At 43.0% G+C, this 18,612-nt stretch overlaps 1 protein-coding gene across 1 annotated transcript in view; it reads left to right on the top strand.

Annotated features, from left to right (window-relative positions):
• LOC142803815 (calcium/calmodulin-dependent protein kinase kinase 1-like) overlaps positions 1-18,612 on the top strand; it is an 82,093-nt gene that overhangs the window by 769 nt on the left and 62,712 nt on the right. The window contains exons 2-4 of the mRNA XM_075889942.1: positions 15,130-15,188; positions 15,276-15,305; positions 17,361-17,726. Of these exons, the coding sequence (XP_075746057.1) occupies positions 15,130-15,188; positions 15,276-15,305; positions 17,361-17,726 (455 nt within the window). The remainder of the gene's footprint in view (positions 1-15,129; positions 15,189-15,275; positions 15,306-17,360; positions 17,727-18,612) is intronic.

Genomic DNA, 18,612 nt, shown 5'->3' with positions numbered 1-18,612 from the left:
AAATTTGCCGCGTTTCACATTTTTTTTTAGTTGTGCTCATTCGTTTGCGTGCTGGTTTCAAATATGAAATAATTTCACTTCATCCCTCTTTTGTGCATTGTAACAGAATAAAAAAAAACAGAAATAAGATACAGGCATATTGAAAAAGCGAATGCAATCTTTCATTTTTTTTCCTGGTAGGTAGTAGCAACGGAAAGCGAAGCCCGCATAGGGAGTCCGTGTATTATCAGAAGCAGATATACAACACTACTGACCTGCTAAGCGTTGTTTTCGTTTAAGGAGCGTGATCCTAAATTAGAAGAAAACCAAATGGTCGGCAGGACCTGGCTTTTTGGATAATATTGAAGGCTTAACAAAAACGTAAGTTAATTAAACGTAAGTGATTATTTAGGCAATGAATATTAGGGGCTTTAACAGAGCGGCCACTCAAGAACATACGGTAAATGATGTTAAGCTGGAGTCTTTTCTTTGTCCCAGATAACCGGCGGATCATTAAAACTGGTGTCTGATTAAGTATATCAGCTCTGGACCAATGTGACAGATTTCCCAAGTGTACCACAAAACTGCTATCTCGAATGCGTCTTGTTGCACGTGGTATGTTCATTTGTGGCGAATGTGACTTGGTTTTGGTGAATAATATATGTAGCTTATAATCACAGACAAAAAGTAAAACGAAAAGAATGCATTTGAAGACTATTTTTTAGTGTAGTACATGCTCGAAACATGATCAACATATTAAGGAGCACAGGTTCAAGGAACTACCATGTATAGCATACTTCTCTTTACTGAGACCATCATCGCGACAATGTTACTTGCAAGATTGCTTTACCTAAAGCCATTTGACATTGTGTGCAGCATACTTTACAGGGGCACTTGCACATTTTTTGGGTTTGTTCGACGTGACGCCCGTATTAATAACTTCAGGTGTGGGAAGCTTCTTGTCTGTAAAAACACCTAAAGCTCCACTTTCAGAAGAAACAGGCCAGTGTCGATAAGTCAGATAAAAGTAACAAAATTTAGATTGATTCTGCGAACAGTGTGTTACCTGAATTTAATGAGAAAGCAACTATATTTTTCTGTTGATATTCAATGGAAAATATTCTGCGGAATTTTTGTGAGGCAGTTATCTTCAATTTTGAGTCAACGTGCGCCCGATATCTCCAACCTGAAAAGCTCTAAAGCACATTATGTTTGGGTACAGCTGCAGATTGATACTGTAACGCACAATTAAAGGCACACTTCAGTGAAATAAAGTACCTTGGGTGAACTTTCGCCTAAGATACAAACAAGTCAAAGAAAGTCTGTCAAAGAAAGTCTTCAGATGGCAGTCTCTTCTCATTCCTTCACCTTTTGTTCTCCTCTTGCTTCTCGTGTTTGTCACTAGTGGCACTTAGCTGATGTTGCTTGGCTCGTGCTAGCACGTGCTACTTGCCGAATTTGTGATCTGTTTCCCAAGTACGCCATCCACAATTGAGAGGGCGTAAAGATAGGACAGCGCGCACAGCTTGAGCGTGGCTTAATTGTGCTGTTCTGATGGTTTCCCAGCAATTCTATAGAAGTCAAAAAGCTTTCAGGAGTTTTCAATGAAAATTTCAAGTAAGAATAGCAGCTAGTGTTTTAATGCGGGCATGATAGTATGGTTTCTTTAAATAACATTGCGGTGCTTATGAATGAGGTACGAGCATGGAACATGAACTGCATATGTGCAAATTTTTACGCATCACTCATATCGCCGTTTCCCTGCGCCAGAATATTGTCCCAAGAGGAGCCGTTTACTCTACTGCGGATCATTTGTTCTTTGGTTTTACTCTAAACAGCCTAATCGCTTTCCTGCCTATCACACAGCAAAAAGAATCGTGTGAAAAAGCAAAGTATTAATAAAAATTTCTACCAGAATGTGTGCTGACAAGCTCGCTCATTGCAGTGTTATTGATGAAAGTAAACGCAGCGCGAGAAACAAAAGTTTAGATAATAATTTAAAATCAACAAGTACGCTACATTGTTTCTTTGAGCTTTATCTACGTGAATATTTATTTCACTCTGAATAGGAATTACACCGTTGAGTCCAAGTTTTAAATTTTCATGTGAACAGTGATGCAATTTGTTCTGGCAGTTCTGACATCGAGAGCGCTATCAAACGACGTCGCGAGTTTCTTCCGATTACTTTTCGGAGAGGATTGAGTACATACTTTTAACAGGTGTTGAAACCAGGTGGTGAGCAGTCAACAATGCCTAAAAGTTTGTTGTGGCCAGAACTTTTTTTTTACCTTTGACAATCACAAAGTATATATTATTAGAAAAAAACACACAAAACAGATGTTTCAGTTCTCACCTGAAAGCCAAAACATCTGTTCTCTTTCTTTAATTACTACATTTAATCTTGCTGTCTTCACATTTCATCAAGACCGCACGAACTTCCGCTCAACTTCATACTTTTTTAGCCACTACAAATATTCCCTTACTTTGTATCATTGAGCGAAATGCTCTCGCAATGCACCCGACACATTCAAAGCACCTTACCAAAATCTGTTATTGAAGATATTGGCTGCGATGACCCTGATATCGTAATTTTCTGACCAAAAGAAATGCCCCTTCCCCAGGGATGCTTTCTTAATACAGGCCGCCAACGCGTTTCTCCAGTGCTTTCTCACGCTTTGTTCGCAGCGGTCACTAGCACTCTCTGCAACCTACATACCGAAAATGGAGTGCTTTCTTTTGCTTCTCCCGCCGTTATACTTTCGGGAATACACCGAGCGTCGTGTATCACAAAGAAAAACGTTTCGAAGAACGTTGACCTCGTATATCACTGAAGCGTGGTTGAGCCACGAAGAAAAGCAGCGCTCCTCGAGGCATATAGTACAATGCGTTATGCTGTACTGATCCCCGTCGTAGTGTATCTCCCCTCTCGTGTTTCGAGAGATATATCTTAGGCGTCTACGCCTTCTTTTTCGCGTTTTGAAGTAGTTATTTGCTTGGTATTGTGAAAAAGCCTACCATAGTCTTCTACTTCTTTCTTTACCTCTTTCTTTCTTTCTTTCTTTCTTTATTTTATTTCCACATCTTCGTCATAGTGGTTGTTCTCGTAGAACACATGAGCGGCCTTTCTTGTGGCGCCCTCCCTTTTTTTCCCTCAACGCACGCTAATTATTTTCTTGACGTACGAGGTTTTACAGAGTGTCACTCCTTCCGAAATAGCTGGAAAAAGGGTGATGCTTCTCTTAGAAAGTACCATATTTTATATTGAAGTAGGTGTCGCAGAAGGCACGCTATTTTTTTTTCTTGCTCGTTCGAAGTTCTGAAACCGAGAAGAAATCGATTGACGGTTCTTATTCGCACTTCGATTTCGCGGTACGCGGATCTGAAGCCTGTGAGACTTCGTTTCAACTACGCATACATCAAATATGCTTAACATTATTGTTTGTAGTGAATATATGTGAGCGTGTAATATGCACCAAAAATGTTGCTGCTTCAAATGAGTCCGCGATTGCTTTAAATCTATGTGTGGATGAAAAGCTTTATTGTGCTCGCTTTAGTGCGTGATGAGTGCTGCAACATCAAAATTGAGAGGCTCTGAAGAGCCAATTTCTTTGCCAGATTTTCTTTCATCAAGCAAACAGAGCTAAAATTGATACAAATACTATTTTTCTAACTATATTCTTTTAATATATCTGCGACATCATCGTTATAAACAGTATAATGATGGCACTTGCGTATAAGCTAGCGGAATTTGTCATACTTCAATAAATATTTAATGTATCTTTCTGCCTTCTTCAGGGCGGAAAGTGGATGAGGCCTCAAGCATATATGAAACATGAATGTTTCAGGTTTTTCTCTAGATGCTGAATCCTAGAGGTTTTTTGTGGTTTAACGAAACACGCATTTTTTGTTCCTAACGCAAACATTCTTTGCATTATCATTATATAGGCGCTAGCAGCAACTATGTGGATGCGGGCTCTCATTGGAAGTTCCTGGAAGCGCATATTTCCGCAGAGCTCCTGCGCACGTCCAACAAAAAAAAGCGTAATGTAAAAAAAAAACTGCATGTCCACACGTAAAGTTATTTCATTTACAGATTTACAGCATGAATTCTGAACTTTGCCGCGAGCAAACATTACTCTTAATTGACATTTGAGCTGGCATCTGTTCGGAGCATAAGCGTACAGATTGCGTTATTATGTAGTTCATGAGATTTCGAACAACGGTAACTCAACATTTACAATTAAAGTTTTCTAAGTGTACACTAATAAAGAAGGGTTGCCATGTAACACTTTGTGCAACTTCGATTTCATCATATGCAGTTACGAGCGCATGATGAAATCTGACGCGTTGCGATAACATACGAACATGTTGTCATGTATAAATTTTGCGCCCCTACACGTCATGTTTTGTAAGCACATGCACAATCACATGAAGCTGCCATAGCTTAGTTATCAAGCTGTTGCACTGCCGGTTTGACTCGTTTAGGGACGCCGGCCGCTTTTCTAAGTGGGCGAAATGCAATAAAACACGCGTACAGAGGATGAGATGGGCGTAAAGAAGCCTAGGAGTTCAAAAAAAAAAAAAACGGACAGTTCTTTGCGAAAACGACCCTCATACTCAAAGTGCTATGTTGGAGTAATAAAAACTACCAATAACTGTTTTTAACCTATAAGACGTTTTGGGCACAAATTAGCACATAAACCTTCAATTTCTTTTTCTGTGTTTTGTCAGTGTCCAAGTTTCCTTCTATTCTTCGTATATGCAAAGCATTAAATGTACTAAGAACGTGCTATTTTTTCCCCTCCGCTTGCGGTGTTTTATCGACTAACAGAAAATATATACGCTTACTGCCCTTTCTTTCCTGCGAAACAGTTCATAGTTTATGCAGGAACGCTGTTTGAAATGCCAAGTCACTCAACGTGAAAGACGTAGGTATGCAAAATGAAGTGTCTCGCGTTTTTCATTACTTTTTTTACGACCAGTTGACTACGCCTCAACGCGACGTCTGTTCTCTGAAAATGTCTGAGAACGCACGGCACTCCCTCGCACTGTGAAAATCACAGTGGGCTACAACTTTAAGAATCATTCCTGAACTAGGTTATAAAGCGAAAAAACAGGCGACTACCTAACGCAACACATGTAGCGCCTTTCAATGTAACTCCACGCTAACGCTGACGCAGCGATAGCAAGAACCATATTTTTAGGTACTTTCGCCTTTGTGTCTTCCAAGGGCATGGAGGTTAAACGTGATTCTGTGCACAGTCACGTCTTGGCCAGCGTGGCATGCTGCGAGACAATGGCCTCGTTGAAACCTTTTGTAGACTATGCTTCAACTGAAAAACGGTGGGCTACAAAGTTCGCCTGGCATTTTACTAGAAAACAAAAAAAAATTTGTCACGATGCCCGAAAGTAGGTCACATTCTTGCAATAAGAATACTCTGCTTCAAAAGTTTACTCTGAGCCAATGCCAAACTCTCGTTCGCTACAACTCGCTTTGCAGTGAAAAAATTGTCAGGCTCGTCAACGCACGCGTTTATTTTTCGCCTCGACACAGCTGCGCAAGACGAAAAAGTGGGCGTAAGTAAAATAGAAGCGTTGCGACGGCATATACCGACTTGAAAGCACTTCGAAACCCGCTGTATGCAGGGCCACATTTCCCAGAACCGAATTTGTGTAACTTTTCGCGGAATGCCGACAAGAAACTCTCTAATCTGGATTTGAAGTCACGTCACAAAGCTCTTTAATACTGCACCAAGGTTCCAAGAATTCAGCTGCCATTCACATAAGAATGCTGTAAACTATTGTCTACCTAACTTAACGCTAACTTGGTAAAAATGCGTTACAAACCTCTCTATTACTACGACAAAGCTGTATAAGGCTAGGTTATATTGAAGTTCGCAATTTGTTTGCCCTATGCACGCACCTATAGCACGTAGAAGCCTCAGAAATTCGGCCATCCCCGCTACTCGTCGCTGGTCCACTAAAAATTATGTGGAAAACACACCGGACGCAACAACTATATAATATTTCGGGGTAGACGAAAGCAATGTAGTTGAAAAGGACTTTCGCGAAACGTCAAGATTAACCAAGGGATGAACTTCGGGAACACGTTTCTGATTCGCTAGTTAGCCATTCGTACACATTTTCGTGGTGACGTTTTTGTTATGTAACAGATAAGCAGTCGTCTGGCACTTCACAAAAAAAAACTGTGAGAAGTTTGTGTCTAGCCTACACTCTTCAGAGTGCCACAAAGCTCGTTTATTACTTACATTATGCTAATGGCAAATACCGAAGAAAAGAAATTTATTTCATGAGTCGCAGTGTACGCTTTCAGCAAACTGCAATCAGCTTTTTTGTCCATGTATTGTGCCCTTACGTTTCTTTAGCCAGCACGGGATAGGGAAGCTCAAATTTTCTGTAGCTGCCCACGCTATTCTGCGGTTTCCTCCCACTGAAAGTGAACGCAGTTTCCCGCCGGCTCTGACCACATATTGATGCGGCTCTTTTTGTAGCGACGCGGTGTAGTTATCACGTCGATGTTTTTCTCGTTCTTAGACCGAACAAAATTTGAGCCGACTTCAACATTTTACATACAACAGAACTCAAGACATTTGTTCGTACTTCCTTCCGTTTTAATTACATTTGCTCTGTCATTAGGCTGTGAATTCAATCTTGGCAAAGTTCAAATTTAACTTCGGTGTCGGTGTCTTTAGTAGCGAGGTTTAGGGCGGTACCCTTCATGGCAGGTTGTTAAAAACACTGTAGGAAGACTTCAGCTCAAAGAACAGCAAAGCAGGAAAGGCAACACGGAAGAGTGCTCATTCTATGCTTTATTATCTGTTGTTTGTTTATTTATGCTGGAAGTTTTGTTAACGATGTCCTGAATTCGCGTGTAGAATAGTGTTTTTTTTCTTGCTTTTTGTCATGTTTTTTTTCACGCATCATATTTATAGTGTTTACGTGTGAGTGAACGAGCGTGTGCGTGTGTGTTCGTGTGTTTGTGCTTGTATTTCTTTCCGTCTGTGCGTGATGAATGAGTGGACGCGCGCGCGCATGCATGGGTGCTTGCGTGCGTATGCTATGGCATCGTACTTAACTTTGACAGCGCAGTTATACTATTTATCTTGCTCAAAGGATGATTGATTGGGCATGTTCGTAACACATAAAATGTGAAAGCGCACCGAGAACACAGAGAACAGAGAAGGCGTGGAGACATGGTGGTGCTCGCGCGTGCGCTTGGTTTGTCACATTCCGCCTGCGTCGGTGAAATATCAGCTAGCTCTCCTACGAGAGCCGTCTCATTATTTTCTTTTAACTTATGTGTGTTCTTCGTATATGAATATGCGTATTCAAATTCACATAATTAGATGCACGTGTAGCACAATAGATGTCGAGGTTGTGTGTTCGCCCTCAGGCTAAAATAAAAAAGTTGGCAACTTTTTCCATTTTTTCTCTCTGTAATTCTTACCTTCTTTCTTCTTCAGCAGAACGAGAATGCTACACAACAATTATTGCCATCTCTCACATTACACTACGCGTGCACCAAATAGTTATGCCAGCGTTTCTTTCCCAATCACGCACATCTGATTTGTTGGGTTTATAGTTGGTACATTTGGAGTTAGAGAACCCTATGTCGATTTATTCTCAGCAAGAAGATAAAACACCGCGGGGAGATGACGGCTTGAGCACGAAAGAGACAGGCAAAGAACGAATCACTTCTGAGGAAAGCAGCGAATTCATGTTCTGACAATTTTTCTTCGTTAAATCTTGGCTCCAGGTATATTGCCCGTTCGGCTATTTCTGATTTATGCATAGTAACTTAAGGATAATTTAATTCATCAAGATGATTAACGATGGTGTGAAGAAAATAAGTCGCCAGAGTGATAATTTCAAGTATTTCTTATCCAGGAGCAGTTTCAATTTCATCGTTCTATATATTTGGGCACCTTGCATGGTATCATTGTTCTCATTATTTACGGTTTGCGTTGAGGTTGAGCGATCTCGTCTCTTTTGCATCCTGTGATATATATATATATATATATATATATATATATATATATATATATATATATATATGACGTCATGGTGGTGGAGTGGCCATAGTGTTGAAGGTGGTCAAGTAGATCCTCCGTGAGAAGTTAAAACGTAGTTTATTTCTTTCAACGTTTCAGCCAGAGTCTGGCGTTCATCAGGAATGAAGGTACAATTTGTTGGTGCTCAGCTGTATGCAGTCTTAGAGAGAGAGTACGCAAAACAAGAGAAAAAAAGGCACCGAAAACATGAGGTAGACAGCCCCTTTCCTCCTCGGCCGCCCCCTTCCACCTTTTTCGTTTTTTTTCCCTTCTACATTTTTCTTTCCGTTTTTCTTCTCCTTCCTTTTTTTTTTTACCGATCACCTTTATGATGTCCGTGGTCTGCATATCCTTCCTTCCACTAACGTGTCGTTCCCGACCAGACGGCGCCGAGTGGCTGCGGTGGTTCGGGTGTGGAAAAAAAGAGCTTTTTGAAGAAGTTTAAGTCTTTAAAGGCCAGCTCCAGCGATTGCTTCATCATGTCAGGATAATGGTGAGTTCATGTCCCTTAGGCACTCATCTCACACGTACGATAACTTAAATGCTAAAAAAATTCGAAAATAATTTTTAATTACCAAAAACCTGCAAGACCGAAACCTAAACCCAACCAAGTGCTCCTCTACGTGTGTCGTAAAGATTTACCTAACGTTGCCATAACCTGCGTCAGTGCACATAATGCTCGCCAGATGGCACAGCCTGTCCACGACATCCGCGGCGGTCGGCTAAAACGCTTACGCTGTTAAGGTGAATATATGGCGAATCGTGTGTGTCTCACAATGCAACGCCACTTGGCACCTATCGCACGCCCAACACGGAAAAGAAAATCGCAAGCTCAACCAAGGAAGCTCCGGCCAAACCCACACAATTCATAGCAGACAAGCAGACGTTGCAGTGGCACATCAGTTCATCCCTTCCGCCAGGCAAAACTTAACGTCACATACACAATGTTGACATTAATGATGGCAAGCGAGAGGAGCGTTTTGAGGCAAGCTACGAAATTCATTTGAAAAGAATCTGCGACACTCTCAAGCCTGCAATTTGGCATGAATGGCGCAAACGTTCAAAGGAACGTCGTGCCCAGTAAATTTCATTGAGATCCACTGACCTCGAAAAATCACCGGAGTTGGCCTTTAACTACTCCCTGCCACTTGAACGTCTCGTCGTTTAAAGAGGAGCGTCACGTATCGCCACAGAGACTGGCAAGCGGGTGCAATATGAATTCTAGCCTGCTCCTGGATTACGCAGTAGGGGCCTCCCGATTGTGCACAGGATTGTTTTTGGACATTTTATGCTTGGTACAATTGATTTGTTTGTAAGGTACAAACAGAAACAGACGATAGCTGTACTTAAGAAGAGTGATTACACTTAGAAGTATTTTCAGTTGTCCAGTGACCATCGCAGCTGCAGTGCCGTGAGCTCAATTATGGTCATTATTACCGTTACTGTTTTCTAACGTTTTAATTGCTGCATCGTTGTTTACCGGGCCAAGAAAAAAGTGAAATGACACCAGAAAGCAAGAAAACTAGAAAAAGCAAAGAACAAAAAACCTGCACGGGTCATGTTTCCTAATAATAATTAAAACAATGTTGCACATAATATTTACATCTTTTCTTTTTAGGCTACGCAATATACCAAAGATACCGTTCGTATACTACATGCAGAAGCGTAGTAAAAAAGGGCGTGCTTGGGCTTCGTAAACTTGGCTGTGCTGCCACAGCAAGTTGCCGCCGAGTATAGTGTATTTCGGCGAGACTGTTATGATGTGAACATGAACGTGTTCTGGTGCCAGCTATTATAACAATGAGCACCAGCTCATGCAACTTGGCGCATGCGCCAGCAGCTGTAGGCGCGTGATGATCGTTTCAGATTGTTTTGGTGCCACCTCGTTCACACACCAAAACTGTTCAACGAAGGGGCTAGCAGAGAGATTTAGTCGGGCGTCCGCAGCAGCTTTGCAAACGTGAGCTACCTGCCAGCCATTTCCTGTGGCAGGCTGCGTCCACACAGCTGTTCCAGACGCTCAACTGAATCTGTTAATTGAGTGAGTGAGAATTTATTAGAAGGCAGAAAGGTCGGCCTGAGCTAGTTCGCTCTAGCCTGCTACTCTACACAGGGGATAAGGGAAAGGGGAAGGAAAGAGGGATGAAGGGTGATGATGGGGACAAGAAGAGGTGGTGCGTATGTACAGTAGCCACTTAGCATAGTACCCTACAGTCTAGTTTCTAGTCCAGTGGTTTTTATAAAGTCTAGGACAGCCTTTGTAGCAGTTTTTGACACTGTTTGGTCGTTCATTGCTGACAATATGTGGCTTTCTAATGGTGTTCGTCCAATCCTTGCCAACGTTGCAGTTAGTATCTTTCTTTGCGCCACGTATAATGCACAGTCACAAAATATGTGAGCTATCGTTTCGCGCACTTGGCAGCGTTCACAATTTGGGCTGTCCGCACGGCCGATTGGGTGGGTGTAGTGGCGAGTGAAGGCGACGCCCAGGCGAATTCGGTGCAGTATATTAGCATGTCTTCGGCTGATTTTATCTGGAAGACGAAAAGTCATACCGGGGTCTGTTTCCCGCAGGCGCTTGTTCCGGTGATCTGGTAGCGACCAGTAAGTGGCAGCGCATTCGCGCATGAGTGATCTCAACAATGTGTTGACGTCACCTCGCGAGTAGGGTATTTTGACGTACATAGGAGCGTTGTATATTGCCGCTCTTGCTTCGCTATCGGCTGTTTCGTTGCCAACCAGGCCGCAGTGTCCAGGAATCCATTGGAGTGTAATCAAGTGACCGCTCCTGTGTGTTAGGTCAAATGCTTGGACGATTCCTAACGTTAACTCGTAAAATTGGCCTCTTCTTGAGCAAGAATGGATAGCTTGAAGCGCTGATTTTGAATCAGACAGAATCGTCCATTTACGCGGTGCTTGGTCGTTCACAAATTTTATGGCTCCTTGTATAGCAACAAGTTCTGCAGCTGTCGAAGATGACCTATGATCTAATTTGTACTGTCGGGAAATACCGTGTTGAGGGATCACGAAGGCTGCAGCTGAGGCGGATGAAGTTACGGATCCATCGGTGTAAATGTGCACAGAGTCGCTGTATCGGTCATCTAAATGTGCCAAGGTGAGTTGCTTGAGGGCAATATAAGAAACATGCGACTTATACGAAATTCCACGTATGTGAAGGCACACCAGTGGTTTAGTCAATGTCCACGGAGGCACTGCAGGGATTACGGCAGGTGCAAAGCCTGACGGGATAATGGGCCTATGCGTATCGAGGCATCGCGAATAGGTACAGCCTGGCCGGTCCACTTGTAGCGAAGACAAAGGGTGCTGTGCATGTCGGGTCAGCAGACGAAGGTGCACTCGAAAAGGCTCACAGGACGTGTAAACCTGTATAGGGTAGGTGCGTGATTCCTCTATAGTGCCAGAGGTAGATGTGCACCGTGGTAGGCCAAAACATATTCTCAGTGCTCGTGCCTGAAGGCTCTCTAAAGTACGAAGGCACGTTGCCCGCATGCTGGAAAGCACAGGTAAGCTGTACCTTATATAGCCTACAAACAATGTCTTGTATAACTGCAGAAGACTTTTCTCCGAAGGGCCCCATCTCAGTCCTGCTATAACACGAAGGACATACACAAAACTGATTAGTTTGTTTCGCAGCACAGTCACATGCTTTGACCAGGACAGGTTGCGATCAATGATGACCCCTAAATAGCGGTGGTGCTTAACCACGGGAATCACTGCTCCGTGAGCGAAGATTGGGTACCGCGACATTGATTTCTTCGTAAAAGCCAATGCAGCACATTTTGCTATTGAAAGTTCCAGGCCCTGACGACGTAAGTACTTAGATGTTATTGATGTGCCTTGTTGTAGCCTTGCTCGCAGTTGTGGTCGCGTTGCTCCAGATGCCCATATGCATATGTCGTCCGCATACGCACTGATTCTGACAACGTCGGGAAGCTCAGCTTCAAGGCCAATGAGTGTTATGTTAAAAAGCATGGGGCTCAGGACGGCGCCTTGCGGAACTCCACGGCTTACGAGGTGCCTGGCCGTGTCATCGTCGGATGTCGACATAAAAATGGTACGTCCTCTGAGATAGCTCCCTATCCATGCGTGTAGTCGGCCACCTACGCTGATGTCTTCAAGTGCGTCAAGAATGGCCTCATGGTAGACACTATCGTACGCGCCCTTTATATCTAAGAAAATGGCCCCTACCAATCTCCGACGTTGTTTTTCCTTTTCAACAGAAGAAACTAGATCTACAACACCATCTATAGATTATCGACCCCTACGGAAGCCATTTATAAAATCTGGTAAGCCGACATTATTCTCCAGCAGCCATTCCAATCTTGCCAGCATCATGCGTTCCATCACCTTACCGATGCAACTGGCTAGGGCAATCGGTCTATAAGAAGACAACTCGTGTGAACACTTGCCTGGTTTCAGTAAGGCCACTATGCGGCTGCACTTCCAACTCTCTGGGACTGTCGCCGTTTCCCACGTAGAGTTGTAGAACGACAAGAGAGCCTGCCTTGCTTCCTGGCTGAGGTGATATAGAGCCGAATAAGTAATTCCGTCAGGCCCTGGTGCGGACGACCGTCGGGACGTAGAAATCGCAGCGTCGAGTTCGTGCATTGTGAATGGTAAGTCGAGGCGATCGTCGCTGGATGGCGGTGAGGCTAAATACGAAGGTGATATCGATGAGGAGGACATACCTACGAGTAAGTGGCAGTAATCTTCTGCAACCTCTACTTCAGGTCGACCTTGCTTTAGAGCCAAAGATTGGAAAGGGAACAACTGCTGAGTGGGCGTCTGAAGGCTTCGGACAGTTTGCCATATTCGAGACAAGGGTTTTCTGGGATCAAGAGAGCTACAAAATACCCTCCACCGTTCCCTATCGAGCTTATCGAGGTGTCGCAATACATGTCGTTGTGCTTGGCGTGCTGTAGATAGGTCAGATGGTGATTTCGTCCTCCTGTATTTTCTCTCTGCCCGGCGACGAATTGCACGAAGGTATTCATATTGTGCGTCAAGTTGTGATCTTGGTGGCGACACATTCACAAGTTTCGTATGCGTTGTTAAGGCTGATGCAATTAGGCTTTCTATTTCAGATATAGATTGAATGTTCCCGCACTGAGCATTTACAGAAGCTTGGAATCCTGGCCAGTCTACGCTTTTCACAGACCGAGGAGACGAACGACGGAATCCTTTTAGCTGTATATATGTAGGGAGATGGTCACTTCCATGTGTTTCAACGTCTACAAACCAACAGGTGGTAGGCAAGAGACTTCTGCTCACAAAACATACGTCTAGACAGCTGCTGTACGATGTGCCACGGAGGTAAGTAGGTGAGCCATCGTTAATGGACATAAGGCCCTGATTGAGCACAAAATCGGCAATGTCCCTACCGCGGGTGTTCATTGAGGCAGAACCCCACATGGGATGATGTGCATTAAAATCCCCAACTAATACATGTGGTCCAGGGCAAGCTTGGAGAACAGACAAGAGATAAATTTTGTGCAAGACACATAGGTGCACTTGAGAAGGGCACTATCATTGTGTGGTAAGACTGATTCTGTATAGTGAAGAAATCTGGCTATTACTAAGTTGACGAAAGAAGAAGTTTTGTGAAACAAACGAGAGAAGTGAATGAGCCGTTACATTAGAGAAAAATAAATGTAATCGAATCGACGGACAGTTTGTCTTTGTGCTTGACCATGCACAATTCAAAACAACGCGTCCAAAATGTATGCCATACTGCAAATATCACGTATGTGCTTACATACTCGTACGTCCACAGGACATGAACCTTCAAGCAGTTTGTTAACGTGCAGCAATTGAACTTCAATGCAAAAAATTCACTCGCTCGTGACCTGACCTTTTTTTTTTGTTTAAAATAATCACTTCTGATTCGGCGCACTAATTAGGGACACATCACCCACGCAAAGAGAAGTGCATCTTGTTGAACTTTAGTGCCCACCTAATGAAGGCGGGGTCATCGCATTCGTAATTACGTACGGTTGCCCCTATGTACGGACACTAATGAGGAGCTTCTCGGCAAGATACCTTTAATACAGGCCCTCCTATGTTTCATGAAGATAAACCATTCGTCTGAACGACAGGTAGAGAAGAGCTCGCGCTCTGCGCAGTGTGTAGTGTAACTTCGTGTACAAATAGACGAGCAGTTCGTAAAGGTTCGTATAGTAGCTGTTTCTTGTTCAGGATTGAAGTGTACACGTGAAAATAACACGAAACGTGCGGCAGAAATTTCAAGCACTCGTATATCGACGGGAAAGCCGTAATATGTCCTATCTTTACAGTGGTTGTGTAAGTGCAGAAAAATTTTATATTTTCTTTGTTCTTTAAAACATTTAAAACTGCATCTGTTTTATGCTGTTGAGACAAGAGGCCCCCGCTTTAGGTTCAAATGTTGAACTTTAAAATGTATTAAAATAGGGAAATGTTTGCGTTGTCGCAGCAGCTAGCGCAAGCGACTGCACCAAGTTCGTCACAGTGAAAATAATAGAATGTATCGATCGTGGCTATCAGACTCATTCAAATGCGAAAAAAAAGTCTGTTTTAAAGAATCACTAAACTGAATTTTGTATATGAATCATTCGATTTGGCCTTGAATATTGATAAATTTCACGAATACAGGCAACCAAATTGAGCACGTTGTAACCCAGGAATGAAAAGTTATGTTTTTATTTAAATGTAGATAACAATAAAGTGAGAGTGTATAAAACTAACAAAAATATGCCACTGCATTGTAAGGCGCCAATATATGAACGCAATTTTGGGGAAATTTACCTGCTGTAAAAAACTGAGGTAAGCTGGGATTTCAAAATCTAAAATTGTTACGCTTTATATGTTGCCAGAAATGCAGCTTACGGAACCCCGAATTCTATTTCCGGCAGATATGTACGAATTGGCGAACACCTTGATTCTGTACGTTTAGGCATTTTTATAAATTTTATACATTTCAGGCCTTTTGAAACTTCTGATAACTAGAATTTCTTCTAAGTAAAGCTAACTTGACTTAGTTCACGTCAATATGTCTGATAAAAACGTTTTTACACTTCAGATGCATTTGGACAGGCGGCGTGGCAGTTGCCGCAGTGTTAAACCTGCCTCTTTGAAGCGGTGAGCTTATATAACAATAACAAAACTTTTAAGCTCCTCTTTCAAGGGAATCTATGAGACATGTAACAAATCTTAATTCTTTTCCAGGGTTAATATTCCAAAGGTGATAATTACCAAGTATGTAGAAGTAGAATTGTCTCTTCTTCCCTTTTTATACTAATCAAATATTACCTAAGGAAGACGACTTAAAAACACGAATGAATACACTGCAGGCACGTTTCGTATACAGTTTTTAATAATAAAGCTGAAAACTGGCCCTGCGTTTCTAATCTTATTCGGTCTCGTCTTCGGAGGATGACTTTCCGGCCGGCTTTGCAGATAGCGACTTTTCTCAGTGGCTGTTGGAGCCAACCAAAATCGTCACCCCCTGAAAACGAGATCGAAGGTATCTCGAAACGTATACAGGGGCAGTTTTTAGGTCTAATTTTAAGAGCTGCAAAGTTAACGTGTCAGGAGCGTCTCTTTTATTGATATTGTTTCTGCCCCGTTTGTGCAAATTACTGGCAGCGTTGCGTGATTGAACTATTCGATTCATAGTATACGTTTATATTCTCCATAATGCTTTATAATACCTGCTGTGAAATACAAACAAATATGTGACCAAGAAACTTTTACCCCATAATACTACCGATAGTAGTTTCAAGTGTAAAACATAGCTTTGATATTTTCGACGATCTTCCTAAGCAGTCAGGTGCGTATTCATTATGCTTGGTAACCTGGGGGCATAAATTGAATGGTTAAGAAAGAATCAAATAGCTTGTTCTGTTACTGTTTTCGCGTTTATACTATTGCAACAAGCGTGTTGTCACAAAAAAAATGCTGTAGTCTCTTACACTGCATGCGTAACTCTGTTACACACGTGCACACATCATGCGATACATATGAGGCGTGCCTCTGTTTTTTTTATGCTACATCTTAAACACTAAAAAAAAAACGCCCAATTAGAGGTACACCTACGAAGAACTATGAATAGATAGAGAGATTTGTTACCTATGTCATTTGATATCGTTTTGGTTTAGGCCTACTTAAGCGTTCGTTTTCGTCCCTTTTCGTTGTTTATTCTTCATTTGTTTATATTAATTCCTTCATCGCTTTACCCGGCGTATGGTAGCAAAGCAAACGCACGTCTGGTTCAGCTCCCTGCCTTCCCTCCTTTATATCCTTCGTATGCGTGAATCACCATCTATATGCTCAGTACATGAAGAACAAAAATTGTAAACGCCTTCCCCCTCATGCCTACCGCCACTGTGTAACAACGTTTTTTTTTTTTTAGGGGAATAGTGACCCTTTTCAGCTGCAAATAGAGAGACAGGTTAACTTTATTTGCGTTCTGGAAAGAAGGTTTTAATGAACACACTGAGGGCATCACTAGCGACAAGGTTGTCCACTCCCCCCCCCCCCCCCTCTTTTCGTACCCTTACTCTTTCATAAATTTGGACTGATGATTTCATGGCGTACAGTACTTACTCTTCTCTACCAGCACAAGTTGACACAGGGTAGCGTCGGTTAGTATGGTGTAAATGGCCTGAAAGATGGCAAATGTTGTCTCGGGTTAACTAAGAGATGAATAATGGCTGCAATAGCTATGAAGTGTCAACAAATGATGCAGGTTTAAGGCTAATTGGTGGTGTCATTGAATTATTACTACCTTGGCCACTCGCTGTTACAGCAAAAGAAATCATTTGCATCCGATGTCCCTCCTGTGGTTCCGTTGTAACCTTCATATTCTTTTCTTGTTTACAAGGCAGCCCCTTGATGACGTCCGGTTTCGCCCACCGATGTGCCAGAATAGCATCGATTGGCTATAAAAGCGTTATAAATATCCCGCTGAGTTTTTACACTTTCTTTCCCATATTTGGCAAAATATATTCAAATGAATGATCTTTTGAGCTATATCAAACTACGAGAGATTCTCTTGAACTTTACGCACGTTTGTTTCATCCGAAGATTTAAAGAGGGAAGTTACATTTAAAAGGAACTTGAAAACGTGCTTTCAGTTTCTACGTTTGAAACTGGTATTTGAGGCGACCGGAAGTTTTCTTGGGTACAACGCTTATGACCTGAAAACCGTCTATAGACAACAAACCGAGTTTACTTCTTCCAAAATGCTTTTTTTTTTCCTCCGAGTGATCTGTCTTCTCATGAGACGAAATACTGCCGATGCAATCTCAGGCCTCCGTGCGTTGAAGACTGCGGTGATGACGAACCCCTCCGTGGCAAGGTACAAGCGGCCGCGACAAGCGGCTCGCCACCCCGCTGTTGCGAGGAGCTGTTCGAGGGACTGAGCCTGGGCCACCTGAGCAACAGTGGAGTTGGCGCTGCCCTAGAGAGTTCACCCACCGCGCAGCTCAGGCACCGATACCCGTGGGAAGGAGCGGGCGAAGACCCCGTGCGAGAGGCGACCGTCGCCGCCGCTGTCATGCCTGCACAGAGGCAGCCTCGCTTCTCCACAACCTCGTCTTCGTCGGCCGCCTCGACGCCAGACGAAATCAGCAGCGGCGCCGCTTCGTCCTTGTCGGCAGCCGAGGACTTTGAAAGGTGTGACTTTGAGACTGTCCACTGATCTGCTGTTTCACACAACTGAATGAGGCCCACATCCTATCCGGCCAGGTTAAGCCAAGTGACCATTAGTCGCTGTCATGAACTGCAAGATAGAAATAGGGTTGAATTAAAGTGGACTAAAATTCATCATCTCTGTTAGTGAGGGCCTAATCCACAATCTTCAAATGATGCATCTGATACTTTACCAATTCAGCTCAGGAGCATATATTGTGGGGCACTGTTAAAGCCGAGGACCAGCGTTCGATCCCTAAAGAAAGCGACAGCCTTTGGATAAAGATGAAATGATAGCAAACTTGTGTACTTGCCGTTTAGGCGAAAGTTAGAAAAAAATCCCGGATAATTGAAATTACTTCCGGAACGCACTACCCAGAGAGTAGGCCTCATAATAATGTAGTTTGGCGTGAAAAGTGCCATAGTTTAGTTATTAGATTTAGATGAGAAGCATCTTACGCCGAGGGCTTGTCACCCTTGTCCTGCGGCGTCCCTTCTTTCTCTCTATGCTCTCCTACGCACCCTCCCCTCTCGCCTCGCAACGCCGATGCAGGCCACGTCTGCTTGCGAGTTTCTCGATTGAAAAAGCCGACTGCTCGCATTTTTATGGTTTACATGATCATTATAAATTCTTCATACGGGTAAGTGGCTCAAGTTGTCCGAGGTACTTTGGCACTGGATCCTTAATTTACAAATCGTGTTCTTTTGGAACATTCTGCAAAAAAACTACCAAAAAAGATTAACCGCCAGATGCCTATACGCGATCATGTTTTCAGCCGTTTATGAAGAACAAGATAGAGCGCCTTACGATAGTGTTAGGTTGCTCGGCCTTCAAAGTATTCGGGCGCGGTCGTGGTCGTCTAGGCGCTAA

The sequence above is a fragment of the Rhipicephalus microplus genome, chromosome 3, assembly GCF_043290135.1.
Source record: "Rhipicephalus microplus isolate Deutch F79 chromosome 3, USDA_Rmic, whole genome shotgun sequence".
NCBI lineage: Eukaryota > Metazoa > Arthropoda > Arachnida > Ixodida > Ixodidae > Rhipicephalus > Rhipicephalus microplus.
The sequence above is the reverse complement of the archived record's forward strand: the minus strand, read 5'-3'. Positions and strand labels throughout refer to the sequence as shown.